Below are 20962 nucleotides of genomic sequence, written 5' to 3' on the forward strand. Positions count from 1 at the left end.
TGTTTGTTTGTTTGTTTGTGTCTTAGACGTATGTATGAATTTCTGAGAGTTTCTGAGAGTGTATGTTTTCAGTATTATGGGAGTATGTTTTGTGAGTGATTGTAGGAACAAGATTGCGTAAAGAAATGGGTTGCTATGATATGATATTTCTCATTTTAGAAGTATCTGTAAGTCGTGGGTGGAAAAAAATACAATAAAAGCCAATTTGACCCCTGACATTGTTATCTGAAAGGCTAGTCTGTCTGAAGTGGGGACATCTCAGCAGCTGAAGTCATCTTTCCTTTCACAACTGCAAGGCTGCCTCCCTGTCTTCCCCCCAAAGCATTGGCATTTACTTTGAACTGTGGGATAAAGTAGCCCGATTAAATGTCTTTGGAAGAGGAAAAGCTTTGGCATAGCAGTGTCTTCACTCGGAGCAGTTATCGGCCTAAATTGAAAAAGGCTTGATGGAAGCGTATGCTGGGCGCTTCGCCGGTGGCTGTTTGATGAGGCGCATTGCCATTTAGGCACATCAGTGACCTTTGTGGGGTGAGATTGAGACGATTCGCCATTTCTTTGTCGGTTGAGGCGTTTTCTGTAAGCAGTACACTTTAATGAAACTATCCAATGTTCCTCTAAAAGTTAAAGGGTGTTCCCACCAGTGTGTCATAACACCTACGTAGGTGTTCCATGGCGACGGGTGCTGTGTGCATTTGTTAACACTGTTTCTATTCAGTGCAAAACATGATGAAGGTGCAAGGCTATTTTCTGATCCTGGAACCCTATGCCAGTTTAGTCTGTGTTAAGGTGTTTTTTTATTGCACAGAAATACAAAATACAAGGTGTAACTTTATTTCCAGGATTTAGCATGCATAAAGCATTCGTACAGACTATATCATGATTTCATATTTATAATCAATAGCATTATGTAGGTGAAATAATGATAAAGTAGGACATAAACTGTAAATGGTTCGTGGAGTTAAGTTAATGGAGGTCTGTCTGGGGTCCCCAAAACATGTCATTGAAGTTTTTTGCTGATAATACCATTCAGATTTTAATCTAAAGGCATTCTAGCATGCCTCTAAACGCTCCTGTTTCAGTCCTTTTCTGGACAGGCTGTTTCACGGGTCGGGAAATCATCAGTGATTCGCTGTGTGGAAGCGCGGTGAAAGAACACACAGTTCCCTAGGGAATCAAATTAAAAGCCAAAAATATCCATGTGTTCCTTACAAAACAAGGAATCCAAAACCATTTGAATGGTAACGATCAGAGCTTGTGTTCGACAGTGACCAGGTCGGGAAATCATCAGTGGTTTTCTGCAGAATCGCTGCCTGGAAGCAAAATTAAAAAGCAAATATCCCTGTGTTCCAAAACAATCCAAATCCATTTAAATGGAAACTATTGGAGTTTCCCTTCGAATGCACGAATAGACGGGGGAATTTTCAACAACCCACAAAAGAAATTAACAAATTGCTTTATTTCACAGTGTCTTCGTTAGTAGGGTCATCAGAGACCCAAATGTATAGCACAAGCACTGAAAAAGTGAGTTTTTCATAAAATGGTACCTTTAAACTGACTCAGCAATAGCCTTGTCTGTCTTGTTGAGTTGCATTCAGTGCCGTGCTGTCCCTCTCCCAAGCCATTAGGAACCAGAGGATTTTCAATCACGTACAAGACACGTCCCCGGGGGCTAAGGATGCCACTGCATTAGATCTTGATTAAAAGAACCAAAAGGCACATCTTTGGAATTCAAAAAATGTCCCCCCCCCCTTCTGTCTCTCTCTCTTTCTCTTTCCCTCTTTCTCATTGAGGGGGGCGTTCTGAAGTGAAGTTCATTTATAACCTTGCCGTGTTACAGAATCAATTTAATTCCAGACAGATTCCATTAGATTTAAATACAAACTCAGTTAGAGCGTTCCATCTCAACCTCTCAAACTAGAGATGGAGGAAGAGAAAAAATAATGAAGTGAAAGGAGCACCATTAACATGAAGGGCCCTCGCAATGTGGATAGACAACCGGTTGAAGAGGGGGTGGAAGGGTGGACACAGACCTCAGGTTAGCAATTTCCATTCTCATTTGGTGGAGTGAGCCTGTGGGCTGGTTGCCTCGAACTCTGTGGGAGACTGTGTCACCTTCTAGAAAGGAGAATATACACACTTACAAACACACACACACACACACACACACACACACACACACACACACACACACACACACACACACACACACACACACACACACACACACACATAGAGGGGTAGTGGTGGTCTAGTGGATAGTGAGTTGGACTTGTGATCGGAAGGTTGTGAGTTCAAATCCCGCCTGAAGCCACACCACTACTAGTGTGCCCTTGGGTAAGGCACTTAGCCCTCAGTTACTCCAGGGGGAATGTCCCTGTAATTCGTAATTGTAAGTCGCTTTGGATAAAAGCGTCTGCTAAATGGCAAAATTATAAATTATTATACAATTAAAATTATAATTATACACACACACACACACACAAGCACACACACAAACACACACACACAAGCACACACACAAACACACATGTCAGAACCCAGACATTGATTTTTGGGTATACTATGAGTAATGGCCATTACTTGACATTTACACACGTGAACACACACAGAGGCTTGTGTTGTCCAGGAAAAGGAAAGGGAGATGGGAAAGGACGATATCGAGACCGTATCTTGTCCTTTCATTATGGCAGAGAGATTCTGTCATTTACATTTGTCAAATGTAAGTTCATTCTGTACTTTCGCTGTGCTCTAAAACATCATGTGTTTGTGCATGTGCGGGGGAGAGGGGAAGGGAGGCATGTGTGTCTGGACTGCATGTGTGTCAGTATTCACTATACATTTGAGTGTGTGTGTGCGTATGCGTGTATGGGTGTGTAAGTGCCTGTGTGTGTTTGTGTGTATGAGTGCGTCTCTGTGCATGAGTGTGTGCGAGTGTGCTTTATCCAAACACAGCCTTTGTTATGCTTGTTTTTGAAATCCTATGGATGGAAATCTGTTACTGTCATGATTGACTCAGAAACCGGCTCAGCAGACACTTCATTATTCACCTTAACTCAAACACAGCACCTCTCCACCTTCCTCCTCTCCTCTCCTCTCCTCTCCTCTCCTCTCCTCTCCTCTCCTCTCCTCTCCTCTCCTCTCCTCTCCTCTCCTCTCCTCTCCTCTCCTCTCCTCTCCTCTCCTCACCTCTCCTCTCCTCTTCTCTCGTTTTCCACTCCTCTACCTCTCCCCCTCTTCATCCTCTCTCTTGCTCCCTCAAGCCCGGCTGTTGACAAGCAATGTTAAGTGAGCCTAAATTTAAACTGGGAACTGGCACTGTTCTCTGGGATGCTGTCGGATAGCAAGTGATGCAAGAATCCTGAGATGCCTCAGTGCGGGTACGGCCAGCGTCAATTCTAGTTAGCGGGGTAATTTATGTGATGTGTTTTATCTTCCTCATTATCCTTGGTGTGCCTATAACACTGTGTGTGTGTGTGTGTGTGTGTGTGTGTGTGTGTGTGTGTGTGTGTGTGTGTGTGTGTGTGTGTGTGCGGGTGTGCGTGTGTGCGTGTGTGCGTGTGTGCGTGTGTGTGTGTGTGTGTGTGTGTGTGTGTGTGTGTGTGTGTGTGTGTGTATGTGTGAGTGTGTGTGTGTACCCTAAGGCATAGGGTGGGGGGGTAGTGGTGCTGATCTGATGGCTAGCATGGAACTCTGCTCAGTGTTTCTGGAAGGCTAGTTGCTGTGATGTGAGTGTGCAGATGGTCTAGTGGCCACCGAACACTTGAACGTTTTGGCTTTGGTGCTTTGTGCTGGTCTGATGCTGGTGCATGTTTTGAGCACTCAAAAGCATCTTGCTCTGCTTATTTTGGCAGTTTTCCCCAATTTGGAAATGTGTTGTGACTCAGTTTACAGTGGACCGTAGGCTATGAGGTATAAACAGTCACAGTGCAAACTGAAGCTCATTATTTTCAATACCCTGAGGCAAAGTACCCCACCCGCCTGTCACATAATAAGCCCCATATACTTTACACTTGATCAGAGCTGTGTTTACCTGCTTTTCTTACACCATGTTATGTGTTTCTAGGATACCAGTGATGGATGTGACATGATCTCATCATCACCTCTATACTGTAACAAGACATAATCTATTTCTGGTAGCTGTGACATGATTTCATATTTATGGGAATAGTTCATTAATAACTGATTAATTCAGCATTTGTTTGAAAGAACCTTCAATCATAGGAGAGATTGTATCAGTTCTGTTGTTGTTGTGACAATACAAACATACACTGTATTTACATTTGATCTAAAAAAATAAAATAAGTAGCACAACCCAAGACATAAGACACACCAGTTAGAAACAGTTTTCACAAATGACTGCTTAGTTGTACAATTTGAAGGGTATTGTGTGTGTTTTGGGAAACGACAATTGCAATCGCAAATGATGAAATGATAATACCGTAATACCTCTATCATGGAAACAGATGAATGTTGCTCTATTTTTCTCCATCTCTCAGACTGTATTAAAACATGTTTGATAAGCCAAGCCAGATGAGTATATCTTTCTGCTCTTCTCTTTTGGAGCAACTCAATTACTGGGACTCACCCCTGGGAAGTTCCCTGAATCTTCTATTAACTAAAAACCCATTTCTTTTTTTTTTATCTCTTCCAGACAAACCTGTTCACTTCACGCCGGCCCAGCCTCCTGACGGTAAGTCCTCTGTGGATTCTCCATCTCAAGCCAGCTGACCACACCGTTTTGGCTCCCACAAATAATGACCTCAGAGCTGTTCTTCTGCCTCGGTCTCTGATGCTTTGCTGCTTTGCTGTAATTTTCACCACTGTAGCATAGAAGACACATTGCCAGATCTGTAGCTTTGATGTGGGGATCTTTGATGACTTAATCTCCTTCAACCTGGTTACAGCTGTGCAGGACCTGATACTAAAGCACCATCCCCAGCTTTATGATACATAAGTAGTAGCTTAGTCTTCTCTCTCCCATCCAAAACAGGCTACTCTCCATGTAGGCCAGGGTTGCTGCAGCTCCAATTGTTCCACTACATCGAGCGTTGTTATCCACTCATTTTGGTCCCAATCCCGGAGATATAAATCTCTGTACGTGTGCACCATTGTTTCTGTTGTTTGCTGTCAAGCTACGAGAACCATTAATTAAACAGCAACAATTTATTGGCAAATGGCGAATTTCCACACTCTTTAATTGGATGGGAACAGCTGGTTTCTGGCTCCATCATGAATATTTATAGAAGGACGCATGAAGCTCAGTTTGGTGGCCCCCGATTACTGACAGACAGTTGAGACGGACTACTAGTGCTGGAGGTGTTGCTTTATCCTCCCAGTGTGGGGGCTACAAAGGCAAAGGTTGGACGTTAAAAAGCAACACACAGAATGCTGATAATGATCCAGCCTCTGTCTGCTGAAGCTGTGAACAAAAGGCACCACTGGGGGCTCGGCGAAATCTGTCCCGATAATTGCTCAATCACTCGCTTCATAGGTTGGCCCATTTGCAAAAGCTGTTTGTGTGAAAAAAGTGGGAGCTTTCTAAAAATGTATCAATTTAGAGCAGCTTAATGATGGATGTGGTTGTCTCTCAGAGCCACAATAGCTTTCGTCGATCTGAAATGGCATCCACAGTCTGTGGTGCAGAGTAATTGAACGTGATTGAAGCATTTCTCAACTTCGCATCATCTCAACACCTGGGGAGCGTATGAGACATTGTTTTGGGGCCGCCTTCATCAAAGCGATGCACAAGAGGTCCAATCACGCCCCTCACAAACTGAAGCAGATATTTGTTTTCTTTTTAATAAAAGAAAAGATTGGTTTGACAAATGATTTACGCTCTCAAGGAGAAGAGGTCTCAGTTTGGTTCGTTTTGAAACAAACCGCTAGAGAGCCAAGTACGTGAGAGTTAGAAACAGTAGCCAGTCAACAACGCAACATCTCTCTCCCTCCCTCCTCGTCAATGTTTTCCCTCCAAAACTGTGGCTTGTATTGATTACAGAGCTCATTTCCCATGTATGGACATTTTTGTTACTATCTGAAGGGCACAGTTTGTTTCTGTACTAGTTAACCATTTAAAAGCCACTGCTAGGACTTAATTACATTTCCAGTAGTTCTGTTGGCTCTCCGTCAGTAGTGTATGTTTTTTTCATGCGCCAAGAAAACATAAAGTAGCAGCTCAGTCTCCAGTCTGTAGTCTCAGCCCGAGGGGGTACAGAGGTTCTGTGGGTCATTTAACACTGGCGAGATTAGTGAAGCAATTAGAGATGGCCCAAATGCTAGCCCCCTTGCACCATGTGTGGAGTTCTGTGGCCTGGGGACATTGTGGAGAAGATGTTCTAGTACCAAGGCTAATATAGCTCTGCCATTAGTCAAATCTGTTACAGAGAGAGCAGCGATGTTCTAGTGAACTTGTTCTCAGTTCCAAGGATGCACACTCCCAGGTACTTAATTACAGAAAGAAGACATTAAAGAATGTGCATTTTTTAACATCCTTGCTGTCTATAGACTTTAATTTGGTGTAGATGATTTCTCCTTGTTAGTGAGTAGAGATGCTGCAGAGATTGGATGTTTTGTAGATCAGAACAAGACAACTTACGGAGATACCGAGGCTGTGGTGCTTTTACATCAGAAGTAGAGTACTTGCCATAGTATTAGTGCTGTGTACCAGCTACAATTAGCCAGCAAATCCCACCCAATAAATGACTTCTAATCACCAGCCAAAAAGTGACAGTCACAAAGCAGCCCTTTAATTAGTCTCCCTCTAAAGCCTCAAAGCAGCAGCTCTGCTCAGTCCATAGTCATTATTGCCTGTCGTATCCAGATAATAAAACAGTTGTTAGGCGTTTATCTAAAGACAGGGAGCAAAGTCTGATTGTGCAGCTTGAGGGATGACAACACGTTGGACTTTAAAGAAGGATCAACCTCAGCAATGTTTGACGAATGTGACTCTTTACTCCTAATCTTCAGGTTGTTGATTTGACAAAACAGACAGAACACTTGTGTATAACTATTATACGTTTTGTTTTGCTTAATAAAGAAAACATTAAGAATGTGCTTAAGCATGCTTCTTTCCAATTACCTTCATGACAACCCATTCTAAAAAGTAATTGTGACTACAGCAAAATATTTAAGAGTTAAAAGATGAAGACTTGACATTTGTCTTGAAGCTCCAGCCAATCCAAGATTCAAGGGAATGAGTGCTACTCCTCCTAACAGCCTTGGGTGTCCAATTTATTTAAAACTTGGTCTAAAACGGGGCTCAGACAAAGATAGAAACCAAATAGGAAACCTGAGATCAGGTAGCTGAGTCTTCTTCCTTCGCCAGAGCTTTCTCCCACACCTCTCCTCCCGGGTAATGAATACAGTCGATGTCAATCCTTCAATCTGGAGTTTGTCATCGAGAGTGTCCCCTTGAGGATATTCTTTAACAGCAGACATAGTAGACATTTGTATTGCAAAAGTGATTTGATCTAGGCCGGGGTGGGGGAGGGGGGCTAAGAAAGTGCTTGCGGGCTTACTTATTTTGTCAGAACACTCCCTCTCAAAGATGTGCCAAACTTTCTCTCAGCTTTGAAAGGATACCATCCTCCATTTAAATATAGAAAAAACACACACTGGGTGCATGTCATTTATTCAGTGAAAGCTTTTCCTGTGTTCTTGACAGTACGCTTCACTCAGCAAGAGGCAGAATTAATTATGACTAGTTGCCTATCTTAATTAAATCTTCTCTTGTCATAGATTTCACATAAAAGAGGCAAAATATCTACCTCATCTTTTTGGGGGCTGCAGAGGATGTCTCATATCAAGATATCAAAGGTACTCAGTATACTGGCCTCTCCTGGGTTAGCATTCTGGCTAACTGAGAAAGGAGATTGGGTTGTTCCTAGCCCTCAACCAGAAGCAGAAGAAACACGTTTTCTTTTGGGGGGGGGGGGGGGGGTTTATCAGGGTTATCACGTTTACATTTACATATAGGGTATTTAGCAGACACTTTGGTCCAAAGCCACTTATAAAACAATAAAAAACTTTAATCAAATAAAAAAGTTTGCTGCCCTCCAAAGCACACAGACACATCCCAAAAAACTTCACTCTCTACCTCTCCCTCAAAGTGTCTCTGCACTTCTGTAGACTCAGCATATGCTTACATAAGCATCTTGCCATACACACAGAGCTCGAAGGGAAGTGGGATTTTTTTACAAAACCGGGAGAAGCAAATCGGGCGTGTTTTGACATTCCCTTGTCTGAGCCGTCAGTGGCTCTGACACGGCTCCCACTCAGTGTAGCCGAGCAGAGGTGTGATGTGCCGAGTATTGATCTGTCAAGGAGAGAAATGAGAGCGGGTAAAAAAAGGGAAATGTGGGTCAAAAGGAGAAACCTGAATAAGCCTAGTGTGGATTGACTGCTGAACTGAATTGTTCCTGATTTTGGGCCAGAGTAATTGTTGAGGTTGTTTTGACGTGCTCCAATGTGCCTGCTGCTGAAGAAATATCCCACCAAGGTCAGCGCGTGGAATATCAGAGTGGTCAAATGACCTCCTTATACAGTAGGTTGATGGTTGAATCCATCTGGACAACAGCTGCTAAACTGAGATAAAATCTGTGAGATGTGAAACGGAATCCAGAAATAGAAATGTCCAACAGGCTAGTGGTACTGTACACTCCTCAGGTGTAACTCGGTAGGCCTATCTATGATACATAACATACGATATCACTAGGGCCCTTAAGTGAGTTAAAGCCTACAAGCTTGACCTGGATGTTTTCTTGGTCAGGTTACGACGAAAAACGATTGGCCCTTCATATCACACAAAGTAAACCCACCGTCTATCGGTATGTGTTGATCTCTAAGTTGTTATGATTGTCTGCATTACTAATTCATGGTTATAGAGGTCTACACACACACAAAGGTAAAGCCCCCCCCCCCCACACAGGGACTATTATTATTATTATTCTGTAGATACCACTGCCTTTGCCTCATTAGACATTCAAACTGTGCATAGCACATAGGCAGGTTTTTTCTTCTGTTGTTCTTTTCCTCATAATTACCACCATGCAGGGAAAATAGGGCAGTGATAATAAAAAAAAACGCACGCTGTCTTTGAAATAAGGGGAAGGCTTAAGTTAGAAATTCAGTTACGGGATGAATTTCTCGAAGCTAATTAATGAATTGGCCATTTAATTGATGATACTGTTCCCCATAGTACAATATTAGACCAATGGTTTGCCATATGCGCAGGTTGACATCCCCCTCTTTGTCATACACACTGTAATTAGTGTGTTGAACGGCTAATGTTTCCATAAATTAGGCGTCTATGTTCTTTGCATGTGGTTCAGACTGAGGCTATTCAGTCCCATTGAATTGGCATATCATTCATTTGCTGTCATTAACTCGCGTTATTTAATTCAATGACTCATTGTTATATTTAATCTGCGGAAATGATAGGCAGGTTTCAGTTAATTTAATTGTTAAAAATAACTATGTGTTCCACTTTTGCCATTAGCTTTTTTTAACAAGTAGTAGAACAATATTGCATTATGATATTCTATCATTACACTCTTCCGCAGTCAATGTTTTCTTTATAGAAAATTGGAACTTAATGAAGCATTTTATACCGCATCTGTTCAGAGTGTTTTCACTCTTATTATAGAGAGTGAAAATGTTTTCATGTTTTGAATAAGCAATGGCATTTTATGTTCAGTTTAGTTTTAATGTTCAGTGTAGTTTTAAAGGCTCTTTATAGTTTTTGAGTTTATAGGCTCTCTTTCCTTGCATTTTACAACATTGTTTTCCTTCAGTCAAGCAGTACTTACTTTGAGTTCTTCGTACCAGTGTGTGTGTGTGTGTGTGTGTGTGTGTGTGTGTGTGTGTGTGTGTGTGTGTGTGTGTGTGTGTGTGTGTACTGTATGTATGTGTGTGTGCGTGCGTGCGTGCGTGTGTGCGTGCGTGCATCAGTGTGTGCATGAGTGTGTGCATGCATGCGTGTGTGTGACCAGCATGAACACTAAGGCCAAACAGCCTGGCTGTTGTATTCAAATGGTCTCTCAGCGGAGCCTTCAGTAGTGCATGGATGATGGAGAGTGTGAAGTAATGGGATACAGGAAACTATAAATCTCTCCCCTAATCCCAAAAGCAGACAGTCCCATCCTAGTATGAGTGGTAACCCAGGGAGACTCATACTCAGTGAGGGATGAGATTGTTTACGTTTACCAAGTGAAGCCAGCCAGTTGGATCTCCCTGACCCTCTCTAGTGATCTTCAGTCTATATAAGCCGAGGATGTTAAAGGTCATGTGTGTGAATCATGCAACCCAAGTTGTATGTTGTTGTTGTTGTTGTTTTTCGTGGTGGGGAATTGTTGTTGGTATAGGCTATCATATGATGACTTGCTCCAATGAATAGGTAATCAAGGATGTTCACAGTTTAATTGTGAACATCATAAAAGTTATTTCACAATTATTTATCGGTATTGATATAGCCTATGTTGTGAACAAAAATAAATCAATGCATAAATCAAAGTTATTAAAGTTACTATGAAATAACCTATTAGCATATCATCGTGTACGGTACTTGTACATTCTCCCGAGGATGTCCATCAACAGATATCTATGTGTTAATGTGATTGGACTTGCTTATATCAAGACACTACATTTTTCAACTAAGAAGAAATAGATGAATGCTGAAAAGTGATCTTACTCATTTCTTAAGAGCATCTCCATGCATGCGCATGATTGATGAATGAGGACCACTGTCCCCCTAGGGTTCCATCTTCATTCCTTCCAGCATGCTTGCATCAATGTATATAGAAACACCATGGATTCCCTACCAAATATCTCATGCACTGAGCATATTGCTGCTTCTCCCCCTCTGCCTCTCCTTTAATGAGTTTCATGGCATTGGAAGGCTTCCTATCTCAAGGAACGAGGAGAGAGAGAGGGAGAGAGAGAGTGAGAGTGTTATGAGGGACACAGGAGCTATGATGGGGGGAGGAGGTAATGTTTTTGCAGCTGGGCTTTGTGTAGTTGTTGTTTTTTCATCTCTTTTCAGTATTCTTCTCCCTTCGTTTAATGATATACCTTGGATTCTCTAATTGAAAGGGAACAAATGGAGGTTGTTTTGAATGCCGGCACGTCCACCCGACTCCACAGAACCTTGCATCCAGTGTATTTGCATAATGAGAGTGAATGCCAGCGTTCAGTGGGGGAAGAGACGGGCAGCTGTAAAAGATGGAAAGGAAATTTGAAAATGTTTGCAGAATTTTGATTTGGAGTAGATCCCCACCCTTGCGAGAGTAGCCTAGGTATGAGTAGGGTACAAAGAGGAGACAGAGTAGGCAGCTGTTATGATAGTTACGGGGTGTGTGTGTGTGTGTGTGTGTGTGTGTGTGGTGTGTGTGTGTGTGTGTGTGGGGGGGGGGTGTGTGTGTGTGTGTGTATGCGTGTGCGTATGCGTGTGCGTGTGCGTGTGTGCAGGTACCGACATAACTCTTTGAGCTGCTTAGCCAGCAATGCCCTTTTTGTAAGGCTTACTGTCCGTTTCACCGATTCTCCTTGGTTAAAGGTTCCAGGGCCATTCTGTAGATACTGTATTACCAGAGGGTGTCTTGGTGTAATCCAGTTTGTCTCATCAAACTCCATGTAGCAAAGACAAATACCTTCAACACTTCGAAGGTCACATTGTACATAGACACGCACTTGTACATTATGAGTGAGGTCAAATTGCAGTACACTGTAAAACACACGCACACATACACACACAAACACACACATACACCGCCGTCAATTTAGCGCAAGCTACCATCTGTCAATCAAAAATTCAGCTACCCCCCCTGTCCCCTGTCCCCCGTCGACGACGAAAAGTGGGCTGGGCTAAGCCCTGGATGTGGCACATACTGTAGCCTATAAATCAGACTACAGTATATAAAGTAACAAAGTAAGGCATGCTCACACACACAAGGCATCTGCTCTAAGTGAGCTCTTGTTACCCCCCCTCCCCCTCCCCATATGTGAACAGTATATTAACATTGAGGAATCCCTGTATGTCTGACAGGAGGGATGTCTTCCAGCTGTCTCCCTCTAAGCTCGCTCTGCACGTCTCTGCCCCTACTGCACCCCATCTCTGCTGCCAACTCACACAACCAATGATGTTCTGGGTGTGTGTGGTGGTAATGAGGTCCAAACAGGTGTGTGTGTGTGTGGGGGGGGGGGGGTATATTTCTGGTGTGGGGGATGTGTACGATGTGTGCACATATGTGTGTTCTAGTGTGGGAACTAGGGGAAGTGGAAACACACACAGGTCTAATTCCTGTCAATTAGTTATGCTTGAACTCCCAAACCTCCCTGAGGTTCTGCTGGGGGAGGGGGAGGACAAAACGTTATGTCTGCAGGTCCTGAAATAACAAGCTGACCTGTGGGAGGCCCCCAGGGCGCAGGTATGAGGGAGAGAAAGAGAGAGAGAGAGAGAGATGGAGATGGAGGAGGAGAGATGGAGGAAGAGATGGAGGGAGAGGACTAACATATACAGGAAAGGGGTAGACATTGAGTAGTGGTAACCTACTGCATGTTGCTACTTTTCCAGTTCCATCACTGAAGTTCTGCACACAAAATAGTCCATAATATGGACGATAATATTATTCCATATCAGTAGTACTCTAAACTGTGCAGTAGGTGTACATTCGCTTGCAAATAATATTGAATTGACCTGAATTGAAATTCCCCTCTACCCTTTTGCTCCGGCTCTACTTCTGCCTCTCTCCCTCCCTCCCTTTCTCTCTCTCCTTTAATCATCACCCCCCCATCTTCCAACCCCCCCTTTTCTCATCATCCCCCTCTTCTCTTCTCTGGCCTGGCCCTCGGGGCATGTCTGCCTGGGGCAGGGCTTAAGTCAGACTAATCCACTAGTGAGGGGTTTTGGGGGGAATAGAGATGTGAAGAGATGGTCAACTAGTGTGGACACTCCTGGTGTTTACTGTGCGTCTTGGTTGATGAGATAAAACACCCCTCCCTTGCTGCTTATCCCATTACAGCTTACTTTAATGAGAGTAAGTCCAGTACAGAAGCTCATGGACCGAGGTCGGGATAATATCTATTTTCTTTCTAATACAGTACTTCAGCTGTTTGATTTATCAAGCTGGCAAAATGGGTCAGTGGAATCAGTGCCAACCCTGTCTAGAGTACCTACCCAGTGTGCTTGACAAGCTAATTCAAGCACACTTAAATTAGTTGAAAAGGGGTTTCCCTCTGGCCTTGAGACTAACAATAGGGACATCTGATTGCTCTCTTTTCTCTTTTTTCCTTTCTGATGATCACAACTTTCATTTGACCCACTGGTTCCCCAGGATATTTTCAAAGTACTAAAAGATGTAAAACTCACCAGCAGTGACATTTCTGTCATTGTCTGACTGGGTTCCCTTTTCAGTTGTGTAATTGCACAATTATGCAAAGGCTCTTCACATGTTCGTTAGCTGGTTAATTGCCGTTAACATTGTGCTGTCTCAATTGTCTTCTCTCCTTGGCTAACACTCCTAATGTGCTTATCAAAGCATATCATGTTTTGACTGTTTTCTGAAATTCCCACCATAGCAAGCGAATATTACACTGTTGTGTTTTTATATGACTTCCTGTCAAACATAGTCCAACTGCAAGCTGTTTTAAATGTCATGGAGAGACTGGTCATGCAGGCCTTTTCTTTTCTAGGCCTAAGGTCAATTGCCACAAGAAAGTAGGAGCTAAAGCAGGGAGCGAATGGCGTGCTGGCAGACACACACACACACACACACACACACACACACACACACACACATAGAATTGTGCGGCTTCCCGGGGCTCTCAGAGATTGGTCACACCGATTCACGATGGTTGTCCTGCAAAAGATTAGATAAATTATAAAGAAAATAAATAAAGGGGGAAGGGAAATGATTCTCTGCCATCGGTGTTCTCATATACACACACACACACACACACACACACACACACACACACACACACACAGGCACACATAAACATGCAGCAGCACACTTCAAAATATCCAAAGCCGGTAATACATATGTATGTACATGTACTCGGTGATACATACTGTATGTTAAGGGATAAACTGTGCCATAAAGCCTACATAAGCACATAATAGCATAATGAGTCACCTTAACAATGATTTCCATTCCAGAGACTGTCACTGATAATGTACATCTGTTGAACTAGCACAGTACATCTATGTAACATGGAGCAAATATACATGTCAGAGATTACATAACACTCACACAGGGACTCGCCAATTAAAGCATGAAGTGCCCTGTCAGGTACTTTAGCCCACAGCAAACTCAGAGCGTTCGTGGCGTGGTGGGCTTTTGTGGAAGCGTTTCTCTGCTCCAACCTCCCACCTTAATAAACTTTTAATGAGAGCACAAGTCTGCAGAGACACGATACACGCACTAGCTGGAAGCCTCATAAACCCATCTTACTCTCCGCTACACACACAGACACACACACAGACACACACACAGACACACACACAGACACACACACAGACACACACACACCCGACTCAGAGAATGACGGGAAACATCTTTTAAAGTAACACCTCCTGAGAAGAGAATAATCTGACAGGAAATCACCGAAAACACGGTGGCCCTTAACTGTGACTCACATTATTTCATATAACACAGGCACCGCAGGGGGTACCTCAAATGCCCCCCCCCCCCCTCCCCCCCACACACACACAACCACAAGTGACTATTGCAAAACAGAAGTTCCACCGTATTAATTTATTTATAACTCAGGTGTACAATAGCATCATATGTCGGCCCCCTGGGAATGGCTGTCACACCTCTATTGAGTCATACAGGCACTGGTGTGAAGGAAATGAATAATACAAAGACAGAATGTGCTCTCCCTCTATGTAAAGTATGTGTTGCAGATATTGCTTTCCACTCTCTTCCTGAGTTAGAGACACCGTGACGGTTCCCTTCATGGCGTTTTTTGGGCTAGAAAGAATGATTTAATTCAGAGGTTGTTTCCTATGCAATCTGTGAATGTAATGGTAATGTTGGTAATGACTATTTTTAGACGCGCAGTGATGTATGAATTATTGAAGCGTGTGTGTGTGTGTGTGAGTGTGTGTGTACTGGAGGAGCTCTGGTGTGAAGATGAATAATAAAGGAATAGTGTGTCGGAGAGAGAAAGAAAAAGAGACAAAGAGAGAAAGAGAGACAGTCCAGGATGTGAAGGAATTGTGTGGAGCCATAGACTTCTGTTATTGTGGAGAAGTGAGTTTTAATTGTGGAGATAGAAGGGGAAGTTCAGATGACTTTTCTGTAGTCAGTGATAGTTAGTAAGTCAAGACTTTATGTGTGAAAAGATCTTACAAGATCTATACAGTAGCATATTTCTTACATCTTACGTCTTTCATCTTACATGATATTAAAGCCTAGATCTATATATAAGTATACAAATATTGATACATTTTTATGAACGTCATTTATTACACTGAAATGTCATTCTATACATGATGGTGTATTTATATCACCAAACATTATTATCACCAAACATTCATATCAGATTTAACATTCACCATGCCCTAATCTTCTAGACATTTACTGGGTTTTATTTCCCTTGGCTTTTGTGTGACATCATAACCAAGGCAGACACCGGGGCAGCCTGGTCCTGGACTCCTATTCATGTAATGAAGCCTGAGTGAGGGGCGGACGTGGCCCCGCATGACGCCCGAGTCATCAGTGACTAGTTAAGTGCGTGGGCGGGTGGCCACACTGCCCAGCTATTCGCTGTTCCTCTGGAGGAACAGATAGCATCAGAACACGTGTCTCTGACTAGACCTCCGCACTTATGAAATGAGTACTGGGGAATACAGTATATCCACAGTTTATTCACCACCGTCCCTGAATGGACATTCTGTTTAGCTGGCACTTGAAAATCTGCCAAAATTCAATTTGGTTGAAATCAGAGTATGTGTTATATGTCGCTCTTGTTGACTCCCTTTCGCCCCCAATCTTACCCCTTACCCCTCACCCCTCGCCCTCCAGAGGTGACATACTTACTTACTCCTCTATGCCTGTATGTCCTATGGGACATAGCGCTTCAATGAGCTCTTTCCATTGTATTCGGTCCTTCATTGACAGCATGCTGCGCCTGTCCCCCATGACAGGTTCATCTGCTCCAGCTCTTTTGTCACAGTTCTGTGCCAGGTGGTTTTGGGCCTCCCTGGTTTGCCTGATGGTGTCCATCTTAAGCCGACCTTTATGATCTGGTCCTGCTCCATTCTCAGCACATGTCTGTGGAATGTGTGTAATTGTGTGTGTGTAATTACATGTGTGTAATTTCCTTGGTGATGCTCCGGGCTACCTGGTTTCTTGTACAGTTGATGGCTGGAAATTTTGTTTGGCCAACAGATCTGGCATATTCGTCTGAGGCATCCCTTTCCCTCTCTTCATGTCTGTTTTGACTGTTTTCTAGGGGTGTAACAGATCACGGCTCGGCAGGCATGTGTACCAAGGATCAATTGCAAAATGTAACCAACTAATAATATTAGTTAATATTAGTTAATATCTCTTGTAAATCACAATGTAGAGTTGCCATGGAGAGATAGACGCGACGGTTGCATGCTTTGTTTTACTCTAAAGCGCAATGATAGGTTGATAATGCAATTATAATAATCTGTTGTTTACTCACTACACGTGAAGCTGGGAATCCACAACAACAAGTGTAATCTATCATGACGAGTGCTAGTGGCGTTGGCGGCGGCAACTCGAAAGGCCTCCCTCGTCATTTAAATCCCATGTATGGGAGCACATTGCCTTCACTGTCAATTATAACAATGACGGAAGAAGGGTGGTTGATAAAAAAGTTACGGTGTGTAGGCATTGTGCAACGAGAAAGTCGTATGAGGAAGGCAATACGGGAGGCAATACACACATTTGACGCGACATCACCCTGGTGTGTTGACGGGTGACATGTAAAAGGTAGCTCGACAACTTCTGATAATGTAGGCATTTTTTTCATACCATGTTTAAAGGAAGGTTTCACTTTATTATTTAGTTAAACGTGGCATAAAACATGTTTATTCGTCTGTTTTAAAGAGCCCAGTGATTCACTGCTGCAACCAGGCGCCTCCTCCCTCTCTCATATTGCACTATAATTTAAGTTGAATGTGTATTTCAGTATAATATGTAATGTTTGAGTGTAGAATATGTTATATATATTTGACCAGTTTTGACATTGAAGGTTGTTTTTTTGTTTCACAAAAGTGGTGTTTTTACAGAATTCAAGGAAAAAGCAGTTTTTATAAAAATAAAAAAAATGTTTTGTGTTGATCCGAAAAAAACTCAAAAACTCTGTGACTCAAAAACCGCGGTGATCTGTTACACCCCTACTGTTTTCACTCGCCAGCTATCTGAACCATACAGCAGAACAGATTTGACATTGCTGTTATACAAGAGCATTTTTAAGGCTGTATTGCTTGGACCTCCAGATGGAACAGAGCAGTGAGAAGGCACCCTGAGCCTTTCCCAGCCTTGCTTTGATGTCCTTTTGGGCCCCGCTGTTCTTACTGATGAGGCTGCCCAGGTAGGTGAAAACTTCCACAAACTCAAGTGGTTCCCCATTCACAGGGATGGGTGCTGTGGGGATGGAGTTTACATGCATCACTTGCGTTTTGGAGGTGTTGATGCTGAGTCCAACCTGTCTGGCAAAGTTGTTGAGCCTGTCAGTTTTAGCCTGTATCTTGGAGTGGTTGGTTGAAAGGAGAGCAATATCGTCTGCGAAGTCAAGATCTTTCAGCTGGGAGAACAGGGTCCACTGGATGCCTCTGGGTCTGTCTGCCAGTAAGGTGTTGGTTGTGATCCAATCTATGGTAACAAGGAAGAGGATAGGAGAGATGATGCACCCCTGTCTCACTCCGGACTGCTCGGAAAACCACTCAGAGAGGGTATTGCCCATGATGACACTGTACTCAAAATGAATGAGAACTCCTAGGATGTTTTTATAATTGGGATGATCTTTGGTGGTATTCCATAAGAGTGCATTATCTTCCAGAGAGTGTTTCGGTGGACACTGTCAAATGCCTTCCCGAAGTCTACAAAGTTGCTGTAGGGATGTGTTCCATTCTAAGCACTGCTCTATGATGTTTCGCAGAGCGAAGATCTGGTCCGTCCATCCTCTTCCCTTCCTGAAGCCTGCTTGCTCCTGTCTAAGCCTGGTATCAATGGCTGTCTCCATCCTGTTGAGAAGCACTCTGCAGAACACCTCCCTGTGCTGTGACCTTGTCATGGTGGAGAGGCCTGCGTGCTTCTAAGACCCTGAGAGCTATGCTGGGGGGAGCCTCTGGCTCCTGGCAGGTCTAACCTTACCAGATTGGTCTCGAGCCAGGAGCCAGATGAAAGTCAGCACACTGGCCCTCCAGGTTGGGGGTTGGGCGTGGCGCTAACAACGCCACCTTGTAAAAAAACCTACTGTTAAAGAAACTACACTGAGCAAACCTCCAGAAGTGAGGAGTATGTACAAACTGTTTCCTTTTCCCGTTACCAACCGTCTACTCCTCCCTAGAACTACCATTACATGACTAATTGTTTCAGCGTGTGGTGGACCTGCTGATGAATATGTATATTCTCTCCCGCCACTGCGGTGGCCGCCCACTCGCCCACTCCCTCCATAGACAGCGAGTCAGAACACTTCCAGAGACTGAACCCCAGCTGGAGACCCCTGCATAGCCCATCACCATGGCAACCTCCGACCCAAACCCACTCATGTACTATTCATGATGACCTTTTTACGTTGACACCCCATCTATGCTGGAATGGACTGACCCAGCCATTGGCCTCTCAGGTTCTGGCGGGCTAATACCATTTACCATTTCTGCAGGTGACTCTTGTCTGTGGTGTGTGTGTGTGTGTGTGTGTGTGTGTTTGTGTGTTCTGTAGAGTGGGGGGGGGCGACGACATTGAGTAGCAAGGAATGGAAGAGAGAAAGAGGTTTTGGAAAGAGAGAGAGGGAGAGAGAAAGGTGGACAGAGAGTGAGCGGGTGTGGATGAGAATCAGACAGAAGGGAAGAGGGTGTCAGAGGGAGTGAATGAGTAAGAAAATATGACAGCGTGGAAGAGCAATAGAAAGAGAGAGAGGGGGGGGGGGTGAGCGGTGGAGATGATATGTCTGACCCACCTTGCTGTCATCGCATAGGTGTGCATTATGGGTAACAGAACCCAGAGGGCACTCAAACTAGGTCGTCTGCAGAGCAGCTGTATTTCACATCAATCCCTCCATCCATCCATCTTTTCTTTCCTCTCTCTCCCTCCTGCCCTGTCAAAGGCCTTCCTGAAGTCTCCAAAGTTGATGTAGAGGGATGTGTTCTACTCTAAGCACTGCTCTATGATGTTTCGCAGAGCGAAGATCTGGTCCGTCCATCCTCTTCCCTTCCTGAAGCCTGCTTGCTCCTGTCTAAGTCTGGTGTCAATGGCTGTCTCCATCCTGTTGGAAAGGTCACCTCCCTGTGCTGTGACCATGTCGTGGTGGAGAGGCGTGCATGCTTCTAAGACCCTGAGAGCTGTAGAGTGGGGGGGACAACGACATTGAGTAGCAAGGAATGGAAGAGAGAAAGAGGTTTTGGAAAGAGAGAGAGGGAGAGAGAAAGGTGGACAGAGAGTGAGTGGGGTGTGGATGAGAATCAGAAAGAAAGAAAGAGGGAGTCAGAGGGAGTGAATGAGTAAGAAAAAATGGCGGGACATTGCGTTGGCGTGCATTATGGGTAACGGAACCCAGAGGGCACTCAAACTAGGACGTCAGCAGAGCAGCTGCATTTCACATCAGTCCCTCCATCCATCCATCTCTTCTCTCTCTCTCCCTCCCGCCCTGCCCTCCATCTTTCTACATCTTTCTACCCTTCACGGTCTTGAATGTCTACCATTACCGATCACTTTCATCATGTGAAAACCCACAAAACACTATTTTTGGTGATATACCTATGCACCATCATCAGAATAGCATACAGTATGCATTAGCTACTCAAGCAAATGCACCTGACATTCACAACCTTGCATTCTCTTATTTTGACAGTCTCCCCCAATCTCCATCACTAGACCAACATAATAGCCGTGTTTGTATGTCAAATTCTGTCATACATGATCCCTGTTTGGTGTCATCCACATAGTTTTCTCAACCAAACTCTTCTATTATTTATTATTTAGACTGAGGAATAGAGGAAAGTGCTTGAACAAAAAAGTGAACAGAGTTAGAGAGAGAGAGAGAGAGAGAGAGAGAGAGAGAGAGAGAGAGAGAGAGTTGAACGTTTCAGAGATACTGCGGATAATCAAAATTAATTAAAAAGTGTTTTTTTTTCTGTTGTTTTTCCCTCTATCTAATATCTTACCTCACACCTGTCTGTTGAGGTGAGAGCACAGAGATACACAGGGGAGGATTCTAGAGGGCAGACACACACGCACGCACGCACACACACACACACACACACACACACACACACACACACACACACACACACACACACACACACACACACACACACACACACACACTCACTCACACACACACCCACAGTACAAACACAGCTCTTACACACATCAGCCCCCACACACTCAAACACAACACACACGCACCAACCCCATGTCATGCTTTTTGTCCCGGGGTGGATGGATGAGCGGTAGGCTTTTGCTCAGTTCCAGTCACTGCACACACCATTACACCATTACGTACACACAGGCCTTGGGCACCCAGTGTCTCAGTGAAGAATGCGGGTTCCCTGCTGTGCAGCGGGCAAGAGTTGGAGCCTCTTAACACACACCGTTGGTCAACGGTCTGTCGGAAAACTTTGACTTCCTTGGTTCTGTCTTACCGCTGGGCGTAGCAGTGGAGAGGGAGACAACTGTGAGCCGCAGGAGCCGAAAGTGTGTGTGTGTGTGCGTGAGCATGCATACAATTGTTTGTGTCCATGTACCTGCATTTATTTGTGAGTCAG

The 20962-nt window shown here is 44.0% G+C and overlaps 1 protein-coding gene across 1 annotated transcript in view; it reads left to right on the top strand.

Moving 5' to 3' along the window:
• The window catches only part of agrn (agrin), a gene marked incomplete at both ends in the record, with an annotated part of 198329 nt that overhangs the window by 88926 nt on the left and 88441 nt on the right, over positions 1–20962 (top strand). The window contains one exon of the mRNA XM_080534511.1: positions 4652–4690. Coding sequence (XP_080390637.1) covers positions 4652–4690 — 39 coding nt within the window. The remainder of the gene's footprint in view (positions 1–4651; positions 4691–20962) is intronic.

The sequence above is a fragment of the Nansenia antarctica genome (genome assembly GCF_963989245.1).
Source record: "Nansenia antarctica genome assembly, chromosome: 6".
Classification (NCBI taxonomy): domain Eukaryota; kingdom Metazoa; phylum Chordata; class Actinopteri; order Argentiniformes; family Microstomatidae; genus Nansenia; species Nansenia antarctica.